The sequence below is a fragment of the Acinonyx jubatus genome, chromosome D3 (assembly GCF_027475565.1).
Source record: "Acinonyx jubatus isolate Ajub_Pintada_27869175 chromosome D3, VMU_Ajub_asm_v1.0, whole genome shotgun sequence".
Classification (NCBI taxonomy): domain Eukaryota; kingdom Metazoa; phylum Chordata; class Mammalia; order Carnivora; family Felidae; genus Acinonyx; species Acinonyx jubatus.
In genome coordinates, this window is record NC_069392.1 from 78154077 (window position 1) to 78172800 (window position 18724).

Consider the following 18724-nt stretch of genomic DNA (forward strand, 5'->3'; position numbering starts at 1 on the left):
ATTCTGATGTGGATGTATCAATACTTCAGAAGCTTGAAAAATATGAATTCACAGTAAATAAATGTGAACATACAACAGCAAATACACACAGAATTCATTATTTCAAGAGTGGTACAAATAGAACTTGTGAGTAAATAAATGAATGATAGAGGAATTAAGATATTTGGAGCCAGTCATAACTTAACAATTAAAACCCTTGATTCTATGAGAAACAAACTCCTCTTTCCTCTTTTTTCTACCATCACTTACTGGGCCTCTTCTCAGCTCTGTATTTCTAAAAGAGGAAGAGACTGGCCTACGTTATACATAACTGTTTTAGGCATTATTGTGCCAAGATGTACCTAATTCTCCTTGGCATAGAATATCATCCAAAAATGTTAGGCAGTGACTTCCTATATGTTGTTAATTTTGTCAGCAAGAAATAAAAGCAAATAGCAACATAACATATTACTGTGATTCAGAAAAGGGAAAAGTATTTTCCTTCAGAGCCCTAAATTCATAGAATTTGAGAGTCTTGAGGGTACAAGAAATGACAAAGGTTTTCCTCCCATGAGTGAATTGGTTGGTAATAGCTCCTGTCTTGAGAAGTGCTTTGGTAAGTCCTGTATTAAGACTTTTTGAGGCCAACTTTGATCTCAGAAGGAAAACTTAACAATTCCATAAGCAATAGATAAGGGAATGAATGTATATGAAGTATTTTCCATTTCTACCCTAATCTTAATTTTTGTATGTTTTACTTGTAGAAACTAAAAGTCAGAGAGGTTTGTGATTTGTCATTAGGTTTTCAGTTTGGCACATCTATAGCCATATTTCAGTTAAAAGATTCTTTATAGTAGGACATAAACTTCCTCTCTGATTAAGGATCACTAAGATTCATGATGTAAAAAAAAGGGGGGGAAATGTAAGGCACAAAGAATAGTTGAACAATTATTTTGCTATGCTTGTTTTTGAGATAAAGAAGCTAAATAATTATATTTTAAACTGTATGTATATAGTTGTAATTACAGCAAATATATTACCTGTGTTTCATAACTTTATCTTTAAAGAGTGGTCTAATAGAAAGAGAATGGAGGAAGATTATGGAAAAGTATATATGTAGAGATAACGGAAAGCCAAGAAGAACATTGAGGAGAAAGCAAGAAAACTTGGGAAAGAAGAATCTGACATGAGGGAAAATACAAATAAAATATTTGGGGCTTTTCTTGATTTTCACACATTAAAATAATTTCTCCTTTTGTTAGTGCCTTCTAGAATAACTGCTTTTTCATCTTTAAGCTTCTTCTCTCAGTGGGATATGCTGATGATGCAGTGTCTTAGTACTCTCATGCATGTCTTAGTAGTATCATTGGCTCTTAGCAGTCTAAATGGAATCCTCTAAGGATTAGGAGAGTCCTTGAGATTAATGGTCTCCTATTCTAGTATTTCATAAAAGATTGTTCAGTTTCTGTAAAGTCAAGACTAATCCATCAAGCATCATATTGAGTCTTTGGTGAAAACATTACTGAACAATACAGGATCCATATCTATACTTTGCCTTCCATTCCCAGTACAAAGTCATTTTCCCTCATTACTTTTTGTTTCTTGTCCTTTTCATTTGCTCAGTAATGCAAAACCTACGGAGGTGCCCAAATAGAAAGATGACTGAATAAACGTTTCAAATTCCTTTTTACTTCTCAGATGTATTCTTAGCTCTCCTCTCTATCTTCGTACTTTCAATTTAAGATTTATACCAGGTAATTATAATTTTAAGATAATATGTAAAGACTTTAGAAATAGTAGAAAGGAACTTCAAGTCGTTCCTTTAAGTTTCAGTCTCAGCTCCTCTAAAAAATGGCATCGTCCATTTCTAAGGAAGCATCTTCAAAACAGGAAGATACTTGCCCTACAGTGTAGACTTTTCTACAGGGTATCACGCGTTACTACATAGCAGTCAGTTCCTGTTTTAATCTACTAGCACTTTTTGGTGGGTAGGAAGATAGATGGGAAAAAGAAATGGTGGGGTTGTAATCATTCTGTTCTTATTACATCATAGTTACGTCTTTAATATCTTACTGAAAAGTAACGATAAAATATTATTTTCTTAATTTAGAAAGTTTTTTCCCGAAAGTATCACTTCTGGACTTTTATTCTCATTAGATTTGAAAATCCATTCCAAAATGAAAAACATTAATATCTTTTTCATATACATTAGAATTTTGTCTTACTTTAATTAAAATGTGAAATAAATTTGGTTTAAATATTTCTTTGGAAGAGAGAAATAAACTTTTGTTATTACTTTCCTGCAAAATATTGAATTTACCTCTGCACGTTGAATGTGCAACAAGTACGATATTACTAAAAATCTCCATTTGAACATAAACCATGTCTGCTGATACTCTGTAGCAGTGCTGAGAGCATTGAACACTTATGGAAATGGTCTTCTTTTTAATGAGCCATAGGGTTAAGTGAGAAGGTACAGAATTACTACTTATATGTAATCTTAATAAAAACAGATGATACTGTACTTGCGGAAGTGGGATGAGTTATCTTGATTTTCTGTTACCTTTCCAAGCTTTAAAAGATAGCTAGCTTCTCCAAGTTTTTGTTTAAAAACACCTTCAAAAACAAAATTCCTGTGTCAGCTTATTGTGTTCTATAGTCCAAAAACTAGTAGACGATTGGGAAGGACTGGATAAGAAAATAAGGTTAGTTGAATCTTCAGTAACGTTATTTATTACATTGTGATTCACACCTGTCTGCAACCACCACATAAATACATGTTTCAGTGTTTTCTCTTGAATTACCAATGTTACAGAGTTAGAATTTGCTCTTTTGTATGTTGTGATTTATTTCATTTTAAATGTCCATTTAAGAATACTCTGGGGGAAGAAGAGCATATTCTGCAACGCATTTTTACTTTGACTTTTTCCACCTTCATATTTCTTTAGGAGTTGATTCCCCTCATATTGTGTACAGCATGCCTACATCCTGAGCCTAAAGAAAGAGATCAGCTTCTCCATATACTTTTCAATTTGATCAAGAGGCCAGATGATGAGCAGAGGTAGGTATGACTACTTCTTTGGGAAATAAATATCATGTTGATTGATTTCATTTCACTAATGTGGCACCAAGATTAGCATTTTAATCTAAATGCCTTCTTTCTGTCCCGGTGTTTATTTTAACAAACAGAGGAAACACTGGCCTCATTCACAGAGTTCTGCAGTGCCTTCGTTCTTGTTATTCCAGTTACTCACGTTGAATTTGTACACTTTTATGTTAGTTACCTTTAAACTTCTAATTCAAATATTTCTTTGCCTTTATCTTTCACTTGTGATTTCTAAGAACTCCTAAATATTCCCCCTTTTTCCCGCAAATGAATTACATAGATCACAGCTTCTTAACAGGCTCCACAAAAACTAAAATATTTAATATATGAATTTCCGCATCATTGGGCTGTCTGTAAACCAATTACTATGTGGCTAGAGGGGTATAGTATTTTTTGTTTGTTTGTCGTGACTCAAGTGCTCACAACTCTTGATACCTGATTGGAGAAATTAGTTCTGTCTGAGGGTGGTAAAGGGACCCACATCAAGGTGACTTCCCAGAAGAACAGGGAATAGGTTGCGATCAAGTGATAATGATGTCTACCTTAGAGAGTAAAATCTTTAAATAAAGGTGGAGCTTTTAAGTGAAGCTCTGCAGGTGTGAACGTGAACAGAACATCCTTGTGGGTCAATAGGTTTGACTAAGCACTGGATGGTAAAATATGGGCATTTGAAATGTTTTTCTGTTATAATTTTCTGTCTTAATGGAAAAGTTTTGCCTACACTTTTGCAAAACAATAGTATTGTACTTTACGATTAGGTAGATAACTTTACATATTCAATACTTGTTTTACTGACTGTCACTTTTTACCTCATCTGAGAATGTTGGAAAATCATAAAACAAGTAAAGCTCAAAATTTTATATATATATTTTTAAGTTTATTTATTTAGTTTGAGAGAGAGAGAAAGTGTGAGTGGGTGAGTGGCAGAAAGAGAGAGAGAGATCAAGAGAGACTCCCAAGCAGGCTCTGTACTATCAGAGCAGAGCCTGACTTGGGACTCCAACCCATGAACCATGAGATCATGACCTGAGTCAAAGTCAGATGCTTAACCACCTGAGCCACTTAAAGCTCAAAATTTTATTTTTTTATTTTAATTTTTCTTATTTTTATTGAGATATAATTAATATATAACATTGTGTAAGTTTAAGGTATACAGTAGGTTGATTTGATACATTTATATATTGCAATATGATTACCATCAAAGTGTTATCTAATACCTCTATCATGTCATATAATTATTATCTCTTTGTAGGGAGAACAATTAAGATCTAGCTTCTTATCAACTTTGAAGTTTATGATACAATATTAATGACTATAATCACTGTGCTGTGCACTATATTTCCAGCATTTATTTATCTATTAGTTCCAAGTTTGTATCCTTAAACAGCATATCCCCAGTTCCTCCACACCCAAGTCCCGGTGACTACCATTTTACTCTCTTTTTACAAGTTCAGCTTTCTAAAATTCCTCATATAAATGATGTCTTACAGTATACATCTTTGTCTGATTTTCTCACTTAGCTTAATGTCCTCAAGGTCCAACCATATCCATTTATATTAGCATGAAAAAAGGGTAAGATTCCAAGGAATAAATCTTACAAATGATGTTAAATATTTTAAAACCTTACAAATATTACAAAAGACCTAAACATATTTTGGAAGACCTAGGTCTAGTCCATGTTTATAAACAGTAAAAATCTGTATAACACTTTTCCAAAAATTGGTCTGCTATTCTAGTCAAAGTCTTTATTTTTTTTAATACAACTTATTGTCAAATTGGCTAACATACAGTGTATACAGTGTGCTCTTGGTTTGGGGGGGTAAAAGCTCAAAATTTTAAGTACAAGGTATCTCTTAACTCTGAGAATAAAAATAGTCATATAGATTTTAAAACATTATGAGTATATATCTCTTTCCTGTTCTTACCAAAATATACCTGAGCAAGTGGAGAACATGTCCTTTCAGGATCCAGTCAGGATGAATCTACACCAGCAGTCCTCACATGCTAGTCCAATAGAAAGAAGGGAAATTTGGGGCGCCTGGGTGGCTCAGTAGGTTAAGCATCTGACTTTGGCCCAGGTCATGATCTCATGGTTCATGGGTTCAAGCCCCACATCGGGTTCTGTGCTGACAGCTCAGAGCCTGGAGCCTGCTTGGGATTCTAAGTCTCCCTCTCTCTGCTCCTCCCTCACTCGTACTCTGTCTCTCTCTCTCTCTCAGAAATAAACAAACATTAAAAATTTTTTAAAAAAAGAAAGAAAGAAAAAGAAGGGAAATTAAATCACTGTATTAGTACTATTGATTGCAAACTAAAAATTTTCTAAGGACAGTTTGATGGTGCTAAGAAAATTAATATTTTTTCTCCTTGAAAAATACTCTTCCCTATCTTGACAACTTAATAATTAAATACCATTTATTACATTGTTATTTTTAAATTTGCAAGGCAGAAACCTCGGATCTCTAGGCTGTTTTCATACTCTGCATGGAAAGCTAATAGCTGCCACCTGGTGGCCAAAAGTACCTATTGGCCTTACATCAGGTTGAGCTAGGTCAGGAATTCAGCACTCGTGCCCACGCTTAAATTTTTTACCTTACAGATATAAAAGTATTTACTGAAATAGACTAATCAGTCGACTTACCGTGTATAATGTGAGTAACAAATTAACAAAGCAGAATGTTTAAGTTAGCATAATGTATTTGTCATATAATCACTTGCTACTTTTCCTGACTTAATAAATCTCAGGCTTCTCTGTCTCCTAAGAAGAATTTCATTTTATGCTTAATAATGGTGCTTTTTGCCAGTTCTTTGCTAACAACCATAATTGCCACCATATTCCTACCTGCATCAAATACTAGTCAAATAAGCCCTGTCCTGCGATTTAGTACAAGTGAGAACATTTATTTTTACCATTATGGGAGCCTGTTTCCAATGCTGTTAATAATCGATAGGCTATCTGACCTTTTCTGTTTTCAATCTGTATTTCAAAACTGTTATACTTTTTAGAATTAACTTTGCTGGCTAAGAAGTTTGCCTTCAGGGGCCTAACATTTTTTCAACAAGTTGATATATCTTTACTATGTAGATGGTGGCTCATGATTTAAAGTCATTTCGCATGACGGTTTCATGCAAGTGTTTGTAATGCCTACATTTCACCTAAGTTCGTTTACTAAAAGAGTCAAACATTTATGAAACCAATATATGTGCCTTCTCATTCTTTTAAGACACTAGTGGGGAAAAAACAATATTCAGATACTACGAAATTTTCACTGGGGAACAGGCAGCTAAAAAGCTGTCAGTAACCTTGGGAATTTCTTTCTCCATTTTTCTTTTATTCATGTTATTTGCCTTCCCAAAGTAAGAAATAGAAAAGCAAAGGAAGAATTGAGAAATAGGCATAGGAGATGATAATATAAATATAAAGGGGAATCAGATAGATAAAAATACAAGATTGTGGTAAGTGAGAAGAAGCTGTAATATACACTGAAGATATACTGGCTCAACATTTTCCTCGTTGTTGTCCAGATGTTCTTTGTCATTATTCTCCTCAACCTGAGAGAATAGTTATAGTTAATCTGGCTAAATTAAATTGAAATTTAAAGTTATTATTCAGTTTAAGTTGACTTATATTGCGAAATAGTGAGCATTGCTTGGGCTTCAAGTGCCGTTTCTATAATTAATGTGAATAAAACATTCTAATTTGCTTTTTCTTGAAGTTGGCTACTTTAAAACATCTATTGAAGGGGCACCTGGGTGGCTCAGGCGGTTAAGTGTCAGACTTCGGCTCAGGTCATGATCTTAACGGTTCATGGGTTCAAGCCCCACATCGGGCTCTCTGCTATCAGCTCAGAGGCTGCTTTGGATCCTCTACCCCCTCTCTCTCTGTGCCCTTCCCTTCCTCCCTCCCACTCTCACTCTCTCTCTCTCAAAAATAAATAAATCTTAAAAAAAATTAAAAAGAAAACATACTTATTTTTCCATCAGGTTTTACTATTTTGAACTAGATAACCAAAAATGGAAAAACTTACAATTCTGCATTTTATTTTATCTTATTTTATTTTGTTTTGTTTTGTTTTGTTTTGTTTTATTACAATTCTGCATTTTAAAGTCATTTAAAATGGAACTTCATTCTGAAGAGTGAAAAAATATATTTAAGATTCTAAACTCTTGTAACTTTCAAATCTATCAATTCAAATGAAGTTATTATATTGGTTAAATATATACTGTTCTGTGACAAATTACACCAAAAGAATGTGGTTTAAAATAACACTCATTTTTTTTCACAGTCAATATGAAATTTAATCACTAGGCATAATTGAAGATACAAAAATCAAATCATGAAGCATATATACTATTAACTTTAATTTTGAATCTTTCTAAGGCTCAAAACTTTCCAAAATAAATTTCTTATAGCAGAGGATTTGTTTGTTCATAACTATGAAGCCAAAACAAAAAAGAAAAAACTTTAATCGATTATTGATATCTTGGTGGTGTTTTCTTCCTCATTACATCAGCTTTGTGGTAACAACATTGCTGGTGATTAGTTGATTTCTGAAGCCTGAGCACCCAAATTCAAAGGACATACAAAGCAAACAGGATATTCTTATTTCTAGAGACAGAAAGGTTTGCTCTAACAAAGTGATTCTCAAAGTGTGGTCCAAGTATCCTTGGGGTGGGGGGGGGGGGGTCCGTAAGAGCTCTCAGGTGCACAAAGTGAAAGACTTTTTTTTTTTTTTTTTAATTTAAATTTTAGTTGACATACAGTGCGATATTGGTTTTAGGGGTAGAATTCAGTGATTCATCACTTACATACAACACCCAATGCTCATCACAAGTGCCCTCCTTAATACCCATCACCCATCTAACCCATTTCCAGCCACCTCCCTCTGTCAACCCATAGTTTGTTCTCTTTCATTAAGAGTCTCTTGTGGTTTGTTTCCTTCTCTTTTTTTCCTCGCCTTCCCATACTTTCATCTGTTTTGTTTCTTAAATTCCATATATGAGTGAAATTGTATGGTATTATCTTTCTCTAATTTGGTTATTTCACTTAGCATAATACATATTAGCTCCATCCATATCATTGCAAATGGCAAGATTTCATTCTTTTTGATGGCTGAGTAAAATTCCATCGTGTGTGTGTGTGTGTACACACCACATCTTTATCCATTCAGCAGTCAGTGGAAATTTGGGCTCTCTCCATAGTTTATCTATCGTTGATAATGCTGATACAAACATTGGAGTCCATGTGCCCCCTTCGAATCTGTATTTTTGTGTCCTTTAGGTAAATACCTAATAGTGTAATGGCTGGATCATAGGGTAGTTCTAATTTTAGTTTTTTGAGGAACCGCCATACTGTTCTCTTGAGTGGCTGCACCATTTTGCATTCCTACCAACAGTGCAAGAGGGTTCCCCTTTCTCCACATCCTTGCCAACTATTGTTTCTTATGTTGTTAATTTTAGCCATTCTTTTTTTTTTTTTTAAGCACAAAGATATCACTAATTTTTTTTAATGTTTATTTTTGAGAGAGAGAGAGAGAGAGAGAGAGAGCGCGAGCCCGAGCAGAGGAGGGGCAGACAGTGCTGCGCTGACAGTACAGTGCTTAATGCACGGCTCGAACTCAAGAACCATGAGATCATGGCCTGAGCCAAAATCAAGAGTCAGGTGCTTAACCAGTTGAATCACCCAGGAGCCCCTAATTTTAGCCATTCTGACAAGTGTGAGGTGGTATCTCATTGTGGTTTTGATTTGTATTTCCCAGATGGTGAGCGATGTTGAGCATCTTTTCACGTGTCTGTTAGCCATCTGGATGTCTTCTTTGGAAAAGTGTCTATTCATGTCTTCCGCCCATTTCTTTTCTTTTTTTTTTTTTCTTTTTTTCTTTTTAATGTTTATTTATTCTTGAGACAGAGAGAGACAGAGACAGAGCATGAATGGGGGAGGGGCACAGCAAGAGAGGGACACAGAATCTGAAGCAGGTTTCAGGCTCCACGCTGTCAGCACAGAGCCCGATTTGGGCTCACGAGCCCTGAGATCATGACCTGTGCCAAAGTTGGACGCTTAACCGACTGAGTCACCCAGGCGTCCCATCTTCTGCCCATTTCTTAACTGGCTTATTTGTTTTTTGGGTGTTGAGTTTGGTAAGTTTCTTTATAGATTTTGGATATTAACCCTTTATCAGATATGTCATTTACAAATATCTTCTCCCATTCCATAGGTTGCCTTTTAGTTTTGTTGATTGTTTCCTTTATTGTGCAGAAGCTTTTTATCTTGATGAAGTCCCAGTAGTTCATGTTTGCTTTCGTGTCCCTTGCCTTTGGTGACTTATCTAGTAAGAAGTTGCTCTGGCCAAGGTCAAAGAAGTTGCTACCTGTGTTCTGCTCTAGGATTTTGATGGTTTCTTGTCTCACGTTTAGGTCTTCATCCATTTCGAATTTATTTTTGTGTATGGTGTAAGAAAGTGGTCCAGTTTCATTCTTCTGCATGTCGCCATTCAGTTTTCCCAGCACCATTTGTTGAAGAGACGGTCTCTTTTCCATTGGATATTCCTTCCTGCTTTGTCAAAGATGAGTTGACTATATAGTTGTGGGTCCATTTCTGGGTTCTGTATTCTGTTCCATCGATCTATATGTCTGTTTTTGTACCAGTATCATACTGTCTTAATGACTACAGCTTGTAATATAGCTTGAAATCTGGAATCATGATGCCTTCAGCTTTGGTTTCCTTTTTCAGGGTTGCTTTGGCTATTCGGAGTCTTTTGTGGTTCCATACAAATTTTAGGATTGTTTGTGCTAGCTCTGCGAAAAATGCTGGTGGTGTTTTGATAGGGATTGCTTTGGGTAGTATAGACATTTTAGCAGTGTTTGTTCTTCCAATCCATGAGCGTGGAATGTTTTTCCATTTCTTTGTGTCCTCTTCAATTTCTTTCACAAGTGTCTATAGTTTTCGGAGCATGAATCTTACCTCTTTGGTTAGGTTTATTCCTAGATATCTTACTGTTTTTGGTGCAATTGCAAATGGGGTCGATTCCTTGATTTCTTTTTCTGCTACTCCATTATTGGTGTATAGAAATGCAGCAGAATTCTGCATGTTGATTTTATATCCTGTCACTTTGCTGAATTCATGTATTCTAGCAATTTTTTGGTGGAGTCTTTCGGGTATTCTACATAGAGTATCATGTTGTCTGCAAATTAAAACAACACTGATTTTTTTATATCGTAGTTAGTGTGAGTCAGTCTGGGCCCTTGCTTCCGGGTCTCTAATAAGGCTGTAATCCACATGTTGCCTGGGCTGGTCCTGTCAAGGCTCAACTTGGAAGGATTTGCTTCTGAGCTTATTCACATAGTTGGTCATTAGCAAGATTCAGTTTCTCATGGGTTTTTGAACTGAGGGCCTCAGTTTCTCACCAGCTTTTGGCCAGAATTTCCTTCAGTTCCTTGCCGCATGGGCCTCTCCAGGATGGCTACATACTTTATCAAAGCATGCCAGCTAAGAAGGCAGTAGAAAGGGTCCAATGCTGGATATCACAGACTTTTGTAACCTAATCTCAGAAAAGACATCCCATCACTTCAGCCATTATTCTGTTCACTGGAAGCAGGTCATTAGGTCCAGTCTACAACAGCATGAATATTGGGAGGTGGACATCATTGGAAACCAGGTCAGAAGCTGCCTACTGCAGTTACCTTGGGTATAAAATTCTGATGTTAGAAATACCATTTTACTGGTGCAAATATCAGCTTATGGGGACTCAACTGGTTAAGCGTCTGACTCTTGATTTCGGCTCACGTCATGATCTCTTGGTTTGTGAGATCACGCCCCATGTTGGGCTGCACGCTGACAGCCCAGAGCCTGCTTGGGATTGTCTCTCCCTCTCTCTCTGCCCCTCCCCCACTCACACATGCCTTCTCTCTGTCAAAATAACTAAATTAACTTTTAAAAATGTAAGAAATAGCATTTTACTGGGGGTGCCTGGGTGTCACAGTTGGTTGAGTATCTGACTCTTGATCTTGGCCCAGGTCATGATCTCACAGTTAGTGAGTTTGAGCCCCACATCAGGCTCTGTGCTGATGGTGTAGAGTCTGCTGGGATTCTATCTCTCCCTCTGTCTGTCCCTCCCCTGCTTGTGCTCTCTCTCTCTCAAAATAAATAAACAAACTTAATAAAAAATTAAAAAAAAAGAAATATCATTTTACTAATATGATACCCTAGTTTTGAATTATAAAAATACTGGGGGAATAGGAGCACTTGGGTGGCTCAGTCGGTTGAGCATCTGACATCAGCTCAGGTCATGATCTCACAGTTTGTGGGTTTGAGCCCCTCATCGGGCTCTGTGCTGAAGGCTCAGAGCCTGGAGCCTGCTTCGGATTCTGTGTCTCCTTCTCTCTCTGCCTCTTCCCCGCTTGAACTCTGTCCCTCTCTGTCAAAAATAAACATTAAAAATTTAAAAAAAAAGAAAGAAATACTGGGGGAATAATCACTGATTGTTTTAGTGGCTAGAAACGGAAGTTCTTAGATGCTGAAGCATTAGACATACTATCTTAGAATGCATGGATGGGAAGTTCATTTAGGAGGTTATGAGATTCAACTTCACACCAATAGAGGATAACTTCACAACATCTCACAAATGGTGTTACCACTATTGGAAGAACGAGTCTTAAGGAACTCATCCTCTTGGCGGCAACCTAGTCCATTGTAAGAAAAGTCTAATTTGATTGTACAAAAGTACTGTGTGTGGTGTGAATTACAGAGCTGGCTTTTTTTTTTTTTTAAATATTTGTTTATTTATTTATTTTAAGTTTATTTTGAGACCGAGACAACGTAAGTGGGGGAGGGGCAGAGAGAAGGAGAGAGAGAGAATCCCAAGCAGACTCCGTGCTGCCAGTGCAGAGCCCAATGTGGGGCTTGAACTCACGAAACCATGAGACCATGACCTGAGCCAAAACGAAGAGTTGGACACTTAACTGACTGAGCCACCCAAGCGCCCCATTGTTTATTTACTTTTAAGAGAGAAAGAGAGCGAGCCAGCAGGGGAGAGGGAGAGAGAGAATTCCAAGCAGGCTCCGCACCGTCAGCACAGAGCGCAACACATGGCTCGAACCCACAAACCATGAGATAATGACCCGAGCCGAAATCAAGAGTGGGTGCTTAACTGACTGAGCTACCAGAGCTGACTCTTTTGAACCCTTAGTCCTAGCTGTGCTTTCTAATGTAAGTATAAGTCTTTATTCATTTGTATTATTTTTCAGGCAAATGATACTGACAGGTTGTGTGGCGTTTGCACGCCATGTTGGACCAACACGTGTAGAAGCTGAACTTTTACCGCAGTGCTGGGAACAGGTAAATAACTGTATGGCGTTTTCTCCTAGCTGTTATACTCTGGTTTATTATAAGTGTTCACATTTTCTTTTTTAAATGCCACTAGGAATTAGTGGAATTATGTGGGATCTAAATTATGCTGCTTTTTCTGTAGTCCAGCACAGTGATTTAATAGCACTTAAGAGTGCTCTAGGATGCCTTGCTTTTATTCATTCTTCCAACAGATACTTAAGGAACTAGTTCCAATGACAGGTACAGTGGTAAACAAAAGACAGAGACCTTTTCATGGGGAGATAAGAATAAACAAATAAATGATATGTCTTGTATTACTATAAACTGTGAAGAAAAATAAAGCAGGATAAGGGTTAGAGAATGATGGAGAATGCTATTTTAGAAAGAGGTCAGAGCAGGAATCCCTGAGAAAGTGATGTTTAGGCAAGGATCTGAATGAAGTGAGTTACTGCAAATACAAAAGCCCTCGGGCGTGCTCAGTGAGTTCAAGAGAGAGCAAGAAGGCTGGGTGTGTGTGGGTGTGGGTGTGTGTGTGTGTGTGCATGTGTGTAGGTAATAGAAATAATATATGTATTATATGCTTGTATATATTGAAATCTATACAGAATATGAAATGTAAACTTGATGTGGGAAGTTTTTGTATTTATAATCCAACTCACTATCTACTACCAGTACTTTTGGTTTTATATTGAATTTTAATATTCCAGTTCTATGTAGAACTCAGGATCATTGACTTTCTAGACTTGATGTTTAGGTCATTAAGCGGGTTATTTATCCACCTTAAAAAAGGTGAATTTCTTATAAAGGCAAATGTCATGGCCTTATTTATAATAACATAGTCACTTGTGCTTTAAAAATACTGGTCTCTGGAATATCAGTAAAGTGTGTGCTCTTTTAGAATACTATTCCTAATTTCTTTGAGTATTCATTTTCTTCTTTAAAATTTATTAGAGTTTGATCTAAATTAAATATGTAAAAGGAACATTATATATAGTCCTGCTGTCTGTGACAGTCCTTTATGTCCCCTGTAGGTTATAGTGCATGCTAATTTAGGATGAGGCTGTAATCACTGAAAGTCACATTAACTTAGAAACAACATATACAACTTTGAATTTACAATTCTGTACCATTATTTATATGTACATATAGTATTTAACAGTTTTTTCTATTTCCTTTTCTTCCTATTGAGTTTTATTGAGATACTCAGATACCTTACACCCATTTAAAGTGCACACTTCAGTGGTGTTTAGTGTGCCCACAGACTTGTGCAACCATCACTACGATCGATTTTAGAACAGTTTTATCACCCCAAAAAGAAACTCCAACCCTTTGAACTTATTAGTTCCCATACTTCCAAGATTATTTTGGCTATTCTGGGTCCCTTGAATTTCCATGTGAATTTTAGGATGAATTTGTTAGTTTCTGCCAGAAGCCGTCTGGAATTTTCATGAGGACTCTGTAGATCAGTATGGAGAATATTGCCATCTTAACAATGTGAGCCTTCCAAACCATGAATTTAGGATGTCTTTCCATCTATTTAGTTCCTTTAAATTTTCTTTCAGTGATGTTTTGTGGTTTTCAGAGTATAATTTTTATACTTTTCTGTTCAACTGATTCCTAAATATTTTATTCTTTCTGATACTATTGCAAACAGAATTTTCTTAGTTTAATTTAATATTGGTTGCAATACAAAGAAATACAATTGATTTTTGTATGTACATTTAATTTTAAGGCTCACTGAGCTAGACTAAAGAAGCAAAATGAAAGTTTATGTACAGCATACTTTGACATCCAAACCATTCTGCTTTCAGGATTACTATTTCTAGATTAAATTTGATTTACAGATATTAGTTATAAACATCTTTACCACCACCTCTTCTATAACCTGAATAAACATGGATATCGGGGATCTATCTAGCCGACTACCTCCAATCTGTTGCCCAGTAGATTGCTATGTAATTTCTTTTCTTAATTTTAGGCATCCAATACATTAATGAATTATGTCACCTTTTCATATGGGAATATGAGAACAGATATACTTCTTTTCCAGTCAAGGAAAGATTTATATTCTATGAAGAAGACATATGGGAACAAAACCCAGTATGTGTCATTTTTCTGTTATTTTTGTTATGGTTCAGTGTAGTCATCACAGCAAAGCCCCATCATCTTGCGTATACAAACAGGAGTGGATTGAAGTCTGCTTACTTTAAAAACAAAATCATATCACTAGTCAAGGGTTCTGGTTAAATCATTGATTGACTTACTTCCGAATCCCTTAGTTGGAAAAGAGAACTGATGAGTTATTCCTGGCACCTATTAATAAGCCATGTCTGTCATATTCAGAAGGTGGGTTTTTCAAATTTAAATATAAACTAATGTTTCTAGGGCTGGAGAAAATTGGTCCTGACATCCTAAGGAAAGCCTAGCTGTAGGCAAGCCCACAATCTCTAGACACCTCGCCACATTTTCATCTTTGCTTTATCCTTTTTTCTTTAACAGATGACCCTTGTGACCTCATTTTTTAGGCTCTCTCTGAATCCCTTATTCCTGATCCAGTTATAGCCACACAGGGATCCCCAGAAGTGGAAAAAAAAGAAGCTTTATTGCATTCTTAACAGGATTTATTGTGAAAAGTAATTCTCTGTTGGAAGAAAGGAGGTTCTGTTGTTCATGTTTGATTCATTTATTTTTTACTCTAGATTAACCACAAATATCCGGAAAGACGTCTACTTGTAGCAGAATCCTGTGGAGCATTGGCACCCCACCTTCCTGTAAGAACTGCCAGTTTTTCTTAAAAACTTTTTTTCCTTTTAAGAGGGGCAGAGGGACAGGCAGAGAGAATCTTAAGTAGGCTCCGTGCTCATCCCACGACCCTGGCATCATAACCTGAGCTGAAATCAAAAGTTGGCCACTGAACTGTCTGAACCACTTAGGCGCCCCTACCGTTGATAGTTTTTAATCAATTCTTATAGAAAATAAAAATCTAAGCGTGTAACAGTTTGCATTTTTATATTTGAATTTTTCTCACCCAAAATTAATCATACTATATACAATGTTCTTAATCCCTGACAGTAAACACTATTGAGAGGTTCTTGTGTAGGTATCTATGTATTTTTTTTAAATTTTTCATACTGTTAATACCGCCACATTTTGCCTCTTTCAGCATTTGCATTTTTGACAGTGTTAAATTGCCCAGAACCAAGATAGCACAGATTTATACTCCTGTCATCAGTACATTCGAGTTCCTATTTTACCATACCTTTACCAGGATCGGGGTATGGTGAAATCTTTTTTAATATTCTCCTGTATTATAGGAGAAAACCAGTATCTTGTTGTTGTGATAAATCATATAGACAGATTACGAGTAGGTTGGCACATCCTTTTATTTACTGTTCCAAGACAGATGAAGAACACCACAAACACAAAGGGGCTAAAAAAGCTGTTCTGCGCTGCCCCTGATACCAGAATGTTAAGCAGTATTAATAACAGACTTACTGTTTCCTCCATGGATCTCACTTGCCTTATACCTCGCTGCAGTTGATCACAGTAAAATACGCGTGGTCATGGCTTACATGGAGTAATGCCTCCTGATTTGTCCTGCGGGTTCCCTGTGGCCTACTGAATCTAACTGCCACAGCTGACCTCAGTCCAGATCAATGTGAAGCAAATACCCGGCTGAAGTTTACTTAACTTCTGTCCTGTTGCCCATGCTGATACCAACCAAGAAGCCATTTGAAGATCTTCCAGGCAGTTTGGGGGCAGTTTTTATCCTAAAGGATAAGTAAACAGGGCTGTACTAAAAGACATATTCACCAACCTAAATGTGCCCAAAATGTGCTAAAATTATATATATTTTTGTTTCTAAGAAGTCAAAGCAAAAAGTAGGTCATTACAAAAAATTTTTTAATGTTTATTTTTCAGAGAGACAGAGACAAAATGTGAGTGGGTTAGGGGCAGAGAGAGAGGGAGACACAGAATCTGAAACAGGCTCCCGGTTCCGAGCTGTCAGCACAGAGCCCGACGCAGGGCTCAAACTCACGAGCTGTGAGATCATGACCTGAGCTGAAGTCGGACGCTCAACCGAGTGAGCCACCCAGGAGCCCCTAAAAACTAGGTCCTTTAAAAATGACTGCAGGGGCACCTGGGTGGCTCGGTCGGTTGGGCATCTGACTTCGGCTCAGGTTATGATCTCACAGTTCATGAATTCGAGCCCCACGTCGGGCTCTGTGCTGACAGCTCGGAGCCTGGAGCCTGCTTCGAATTTTGTGTCTCCATCTGTCTCTGCCCCTTCCCTGCTCATACTCTGTCTCTTGCCTCTCTCTCAGAAATAAACATTAAAAAAATTAAAAAGAAAGAAATGACTGCAGATCTTGCCCTGAATACTAAAATCACACTGTGAATTTATGAAAATGGTCATCTTCTACCACTATTTTATTCTAACCATTATATGTAAACAAGTTTGGGTTTGAAGAATTTTATAAATTGATCACATTACAATGGTGCAAAGAAGGGAAGAAAGGGGAAGAATTCGCATAGCAATAGCTCTTTATTTTACTTTCAGCCATTAATTAGGCTAAAATATTCTTTAACAAAAAAGAACTGTGTGAAATTAAGACACAACAGTGGTTGCCATTATATTAAATAGTTGCCTCGAGAATAGCAGCGCAGTTCCCTTTGAAGTCTTTGTAAGTTTACTCCCATATTGTATCATCCTGTTTGAAGTTTTTTTCTCAGTTCTTCAAAAAAATGGGAACACCAGGATTTTATAATGTTTGCAACACTTCTACCCCAGCAAATGTTTTGATTAACCAGAGTGGAGTTTGTAACCCTCCTGTTCTTATAACTCTGAGAGCTCTTCTCTGAGGTAAACAGGGAGGGTAGAAGAGTCATTGTTGGTTTATAGCAGAGGGTTGACTTTGTCAATTTTCCAGAAGTGCTTGCTACTATGTTACTATGTGCTGTAGGGTTTGAAAGAGTTGCAGGTATGTATTGGGAGACAATTGATACCAAATTCAGGGTAGATGTTATCTTTAGAGAGGAAGGGTGGAGGAGAGTGAAACTTAAGCTGTATCTGTAATGTTTTATGTCTTTGGAAAATGAAGACTTAAAGGAAAGTTAGCAAAAATTAATGTATATTTCATCTGGATTTTTGAATGTGTGGGTGTCTGTTGTATTATTTTCTATACTTTTCTGCCGCTAGTATAAAATAAATAGTAAAAACATGTGTTTGTTTACTTTCAGAAAGAAATCCGTAGCTCCTTGGTTCTCTCAATGTTGCAACAAATGTTAATGGAAGATAAGGCAGATTTAGTAAGAGAAGCTGTGATCAAAAGCCTTGGCATCATTATGGGATACATTGATGATCCAGACAAATACCAACAGGTATGTTTTTCACAATGAACCCCATTTACTTCATTATAAAATTCCAAACAATTTAATATTCCAAATCTCTGATTCAGCTACACGATAATTTATAATAGAGCTGCTAGGCATGCCAGTGTTCACCCATTGCAGTTAGCCACCTGGTTTTATTTCGATTCAAAAGAAAGAGCACTATGATTCATTGATAGTATCTCCCATGGTTTTGTGGCAAGAAATTGGCAAAAAGCGTGCCATGTTTACCACCATTTCTGTTTGGTTTCCGCTTCAGTGGATACATGACATTTTCTTTAAAGAAAATGGGAAGGATAGGGTTATGGATGGCTTTCTTTCTTGCTTAAAGTGTTCTCTACATGTACTACAGTGTATATACTTCATTGCTTTTTATTAAGGTTTGTTTTTTTTTAATTTATTCTTTGAAAAATCTAAATTTTACCTGTTTCATTTTGGCAGGGTTTTGAATTGCTGCTCTCAGCCTTGGGTGATCCCTCAGAAAGAGTAGTTAGTGCAACACATCAAGTATTTTTACCAGCCTATGCTGCCTGGACTACAGAACTTGGAAATTTACAGTCTCATCTTATACCTACATTGCTGAACAAGATAGAAAAACTTCTCAGGGTAAATGCTTTCTTTATTTATACAGTTTATAGAAATGTAAAGAGTGTGTTCTAAGTCCTCTTGAGAGAACGCTGGGGAGCAAAGACAGAAAGTACCACCGAGCTGAACATTCTAATTATTTGCCAGGTAAAGATTTTATTGGTCTGGAGCCAAGAGAGGTTTGAGGAAGTTCTGCTTTGCTAAAGCTCAACGAGGAAGGTCATGATCTGGGTTTATACGCTGAAGTCGCACCTTTGTGCAACTCATTTGTACATTATGCAGAAAGCTAGCTCTTCCTGGTATCTTCCAAAGGTTTAAAGATTTTGGGTAAAATATCAGCT

General features: G+C 36.7%; 1 protein-coding gene across 9 annotated transcripts in view; it reads left to right on the forward strand.

Annotated features, from left to right (window-relative positions):
• The window catches only part of RELCH (RAB11 binding and LisH domain, coiled-coil and HEAT repeat containing), a 114137-nt gene that overhangs the window by 49013 nt on the left and 46400 nt on the right, over positions 1–18724 (forward strand). For all 9 annotated transcript variants that reach the window (XR_008291529.1, XM_027069116.2, XM_027069111.2 and 6 more), the window contains 5 exons: positions 2928–3040; positions 12326–12416; positions 15107–15178; positions 17649–17789; positions 18240–18404. Coding sequence is in view for 8 of the 9 variants with exons in the window: in XM_027069116.2 (XP_026924917.1) it covers positions 2928–3040; positions 12326–12416; positions 15107–15178; positions 17649–17789; positions 18240–18404 (582 nt within the window). In the remaining variant the exon portion in view is untranslated. The remainder of the gene's footprint in view (positions 1–2927; positions 3041–12325; positions 12417–15106; positions 15179–17648; positions 17790–18239; positions 18405–18724) is intronic.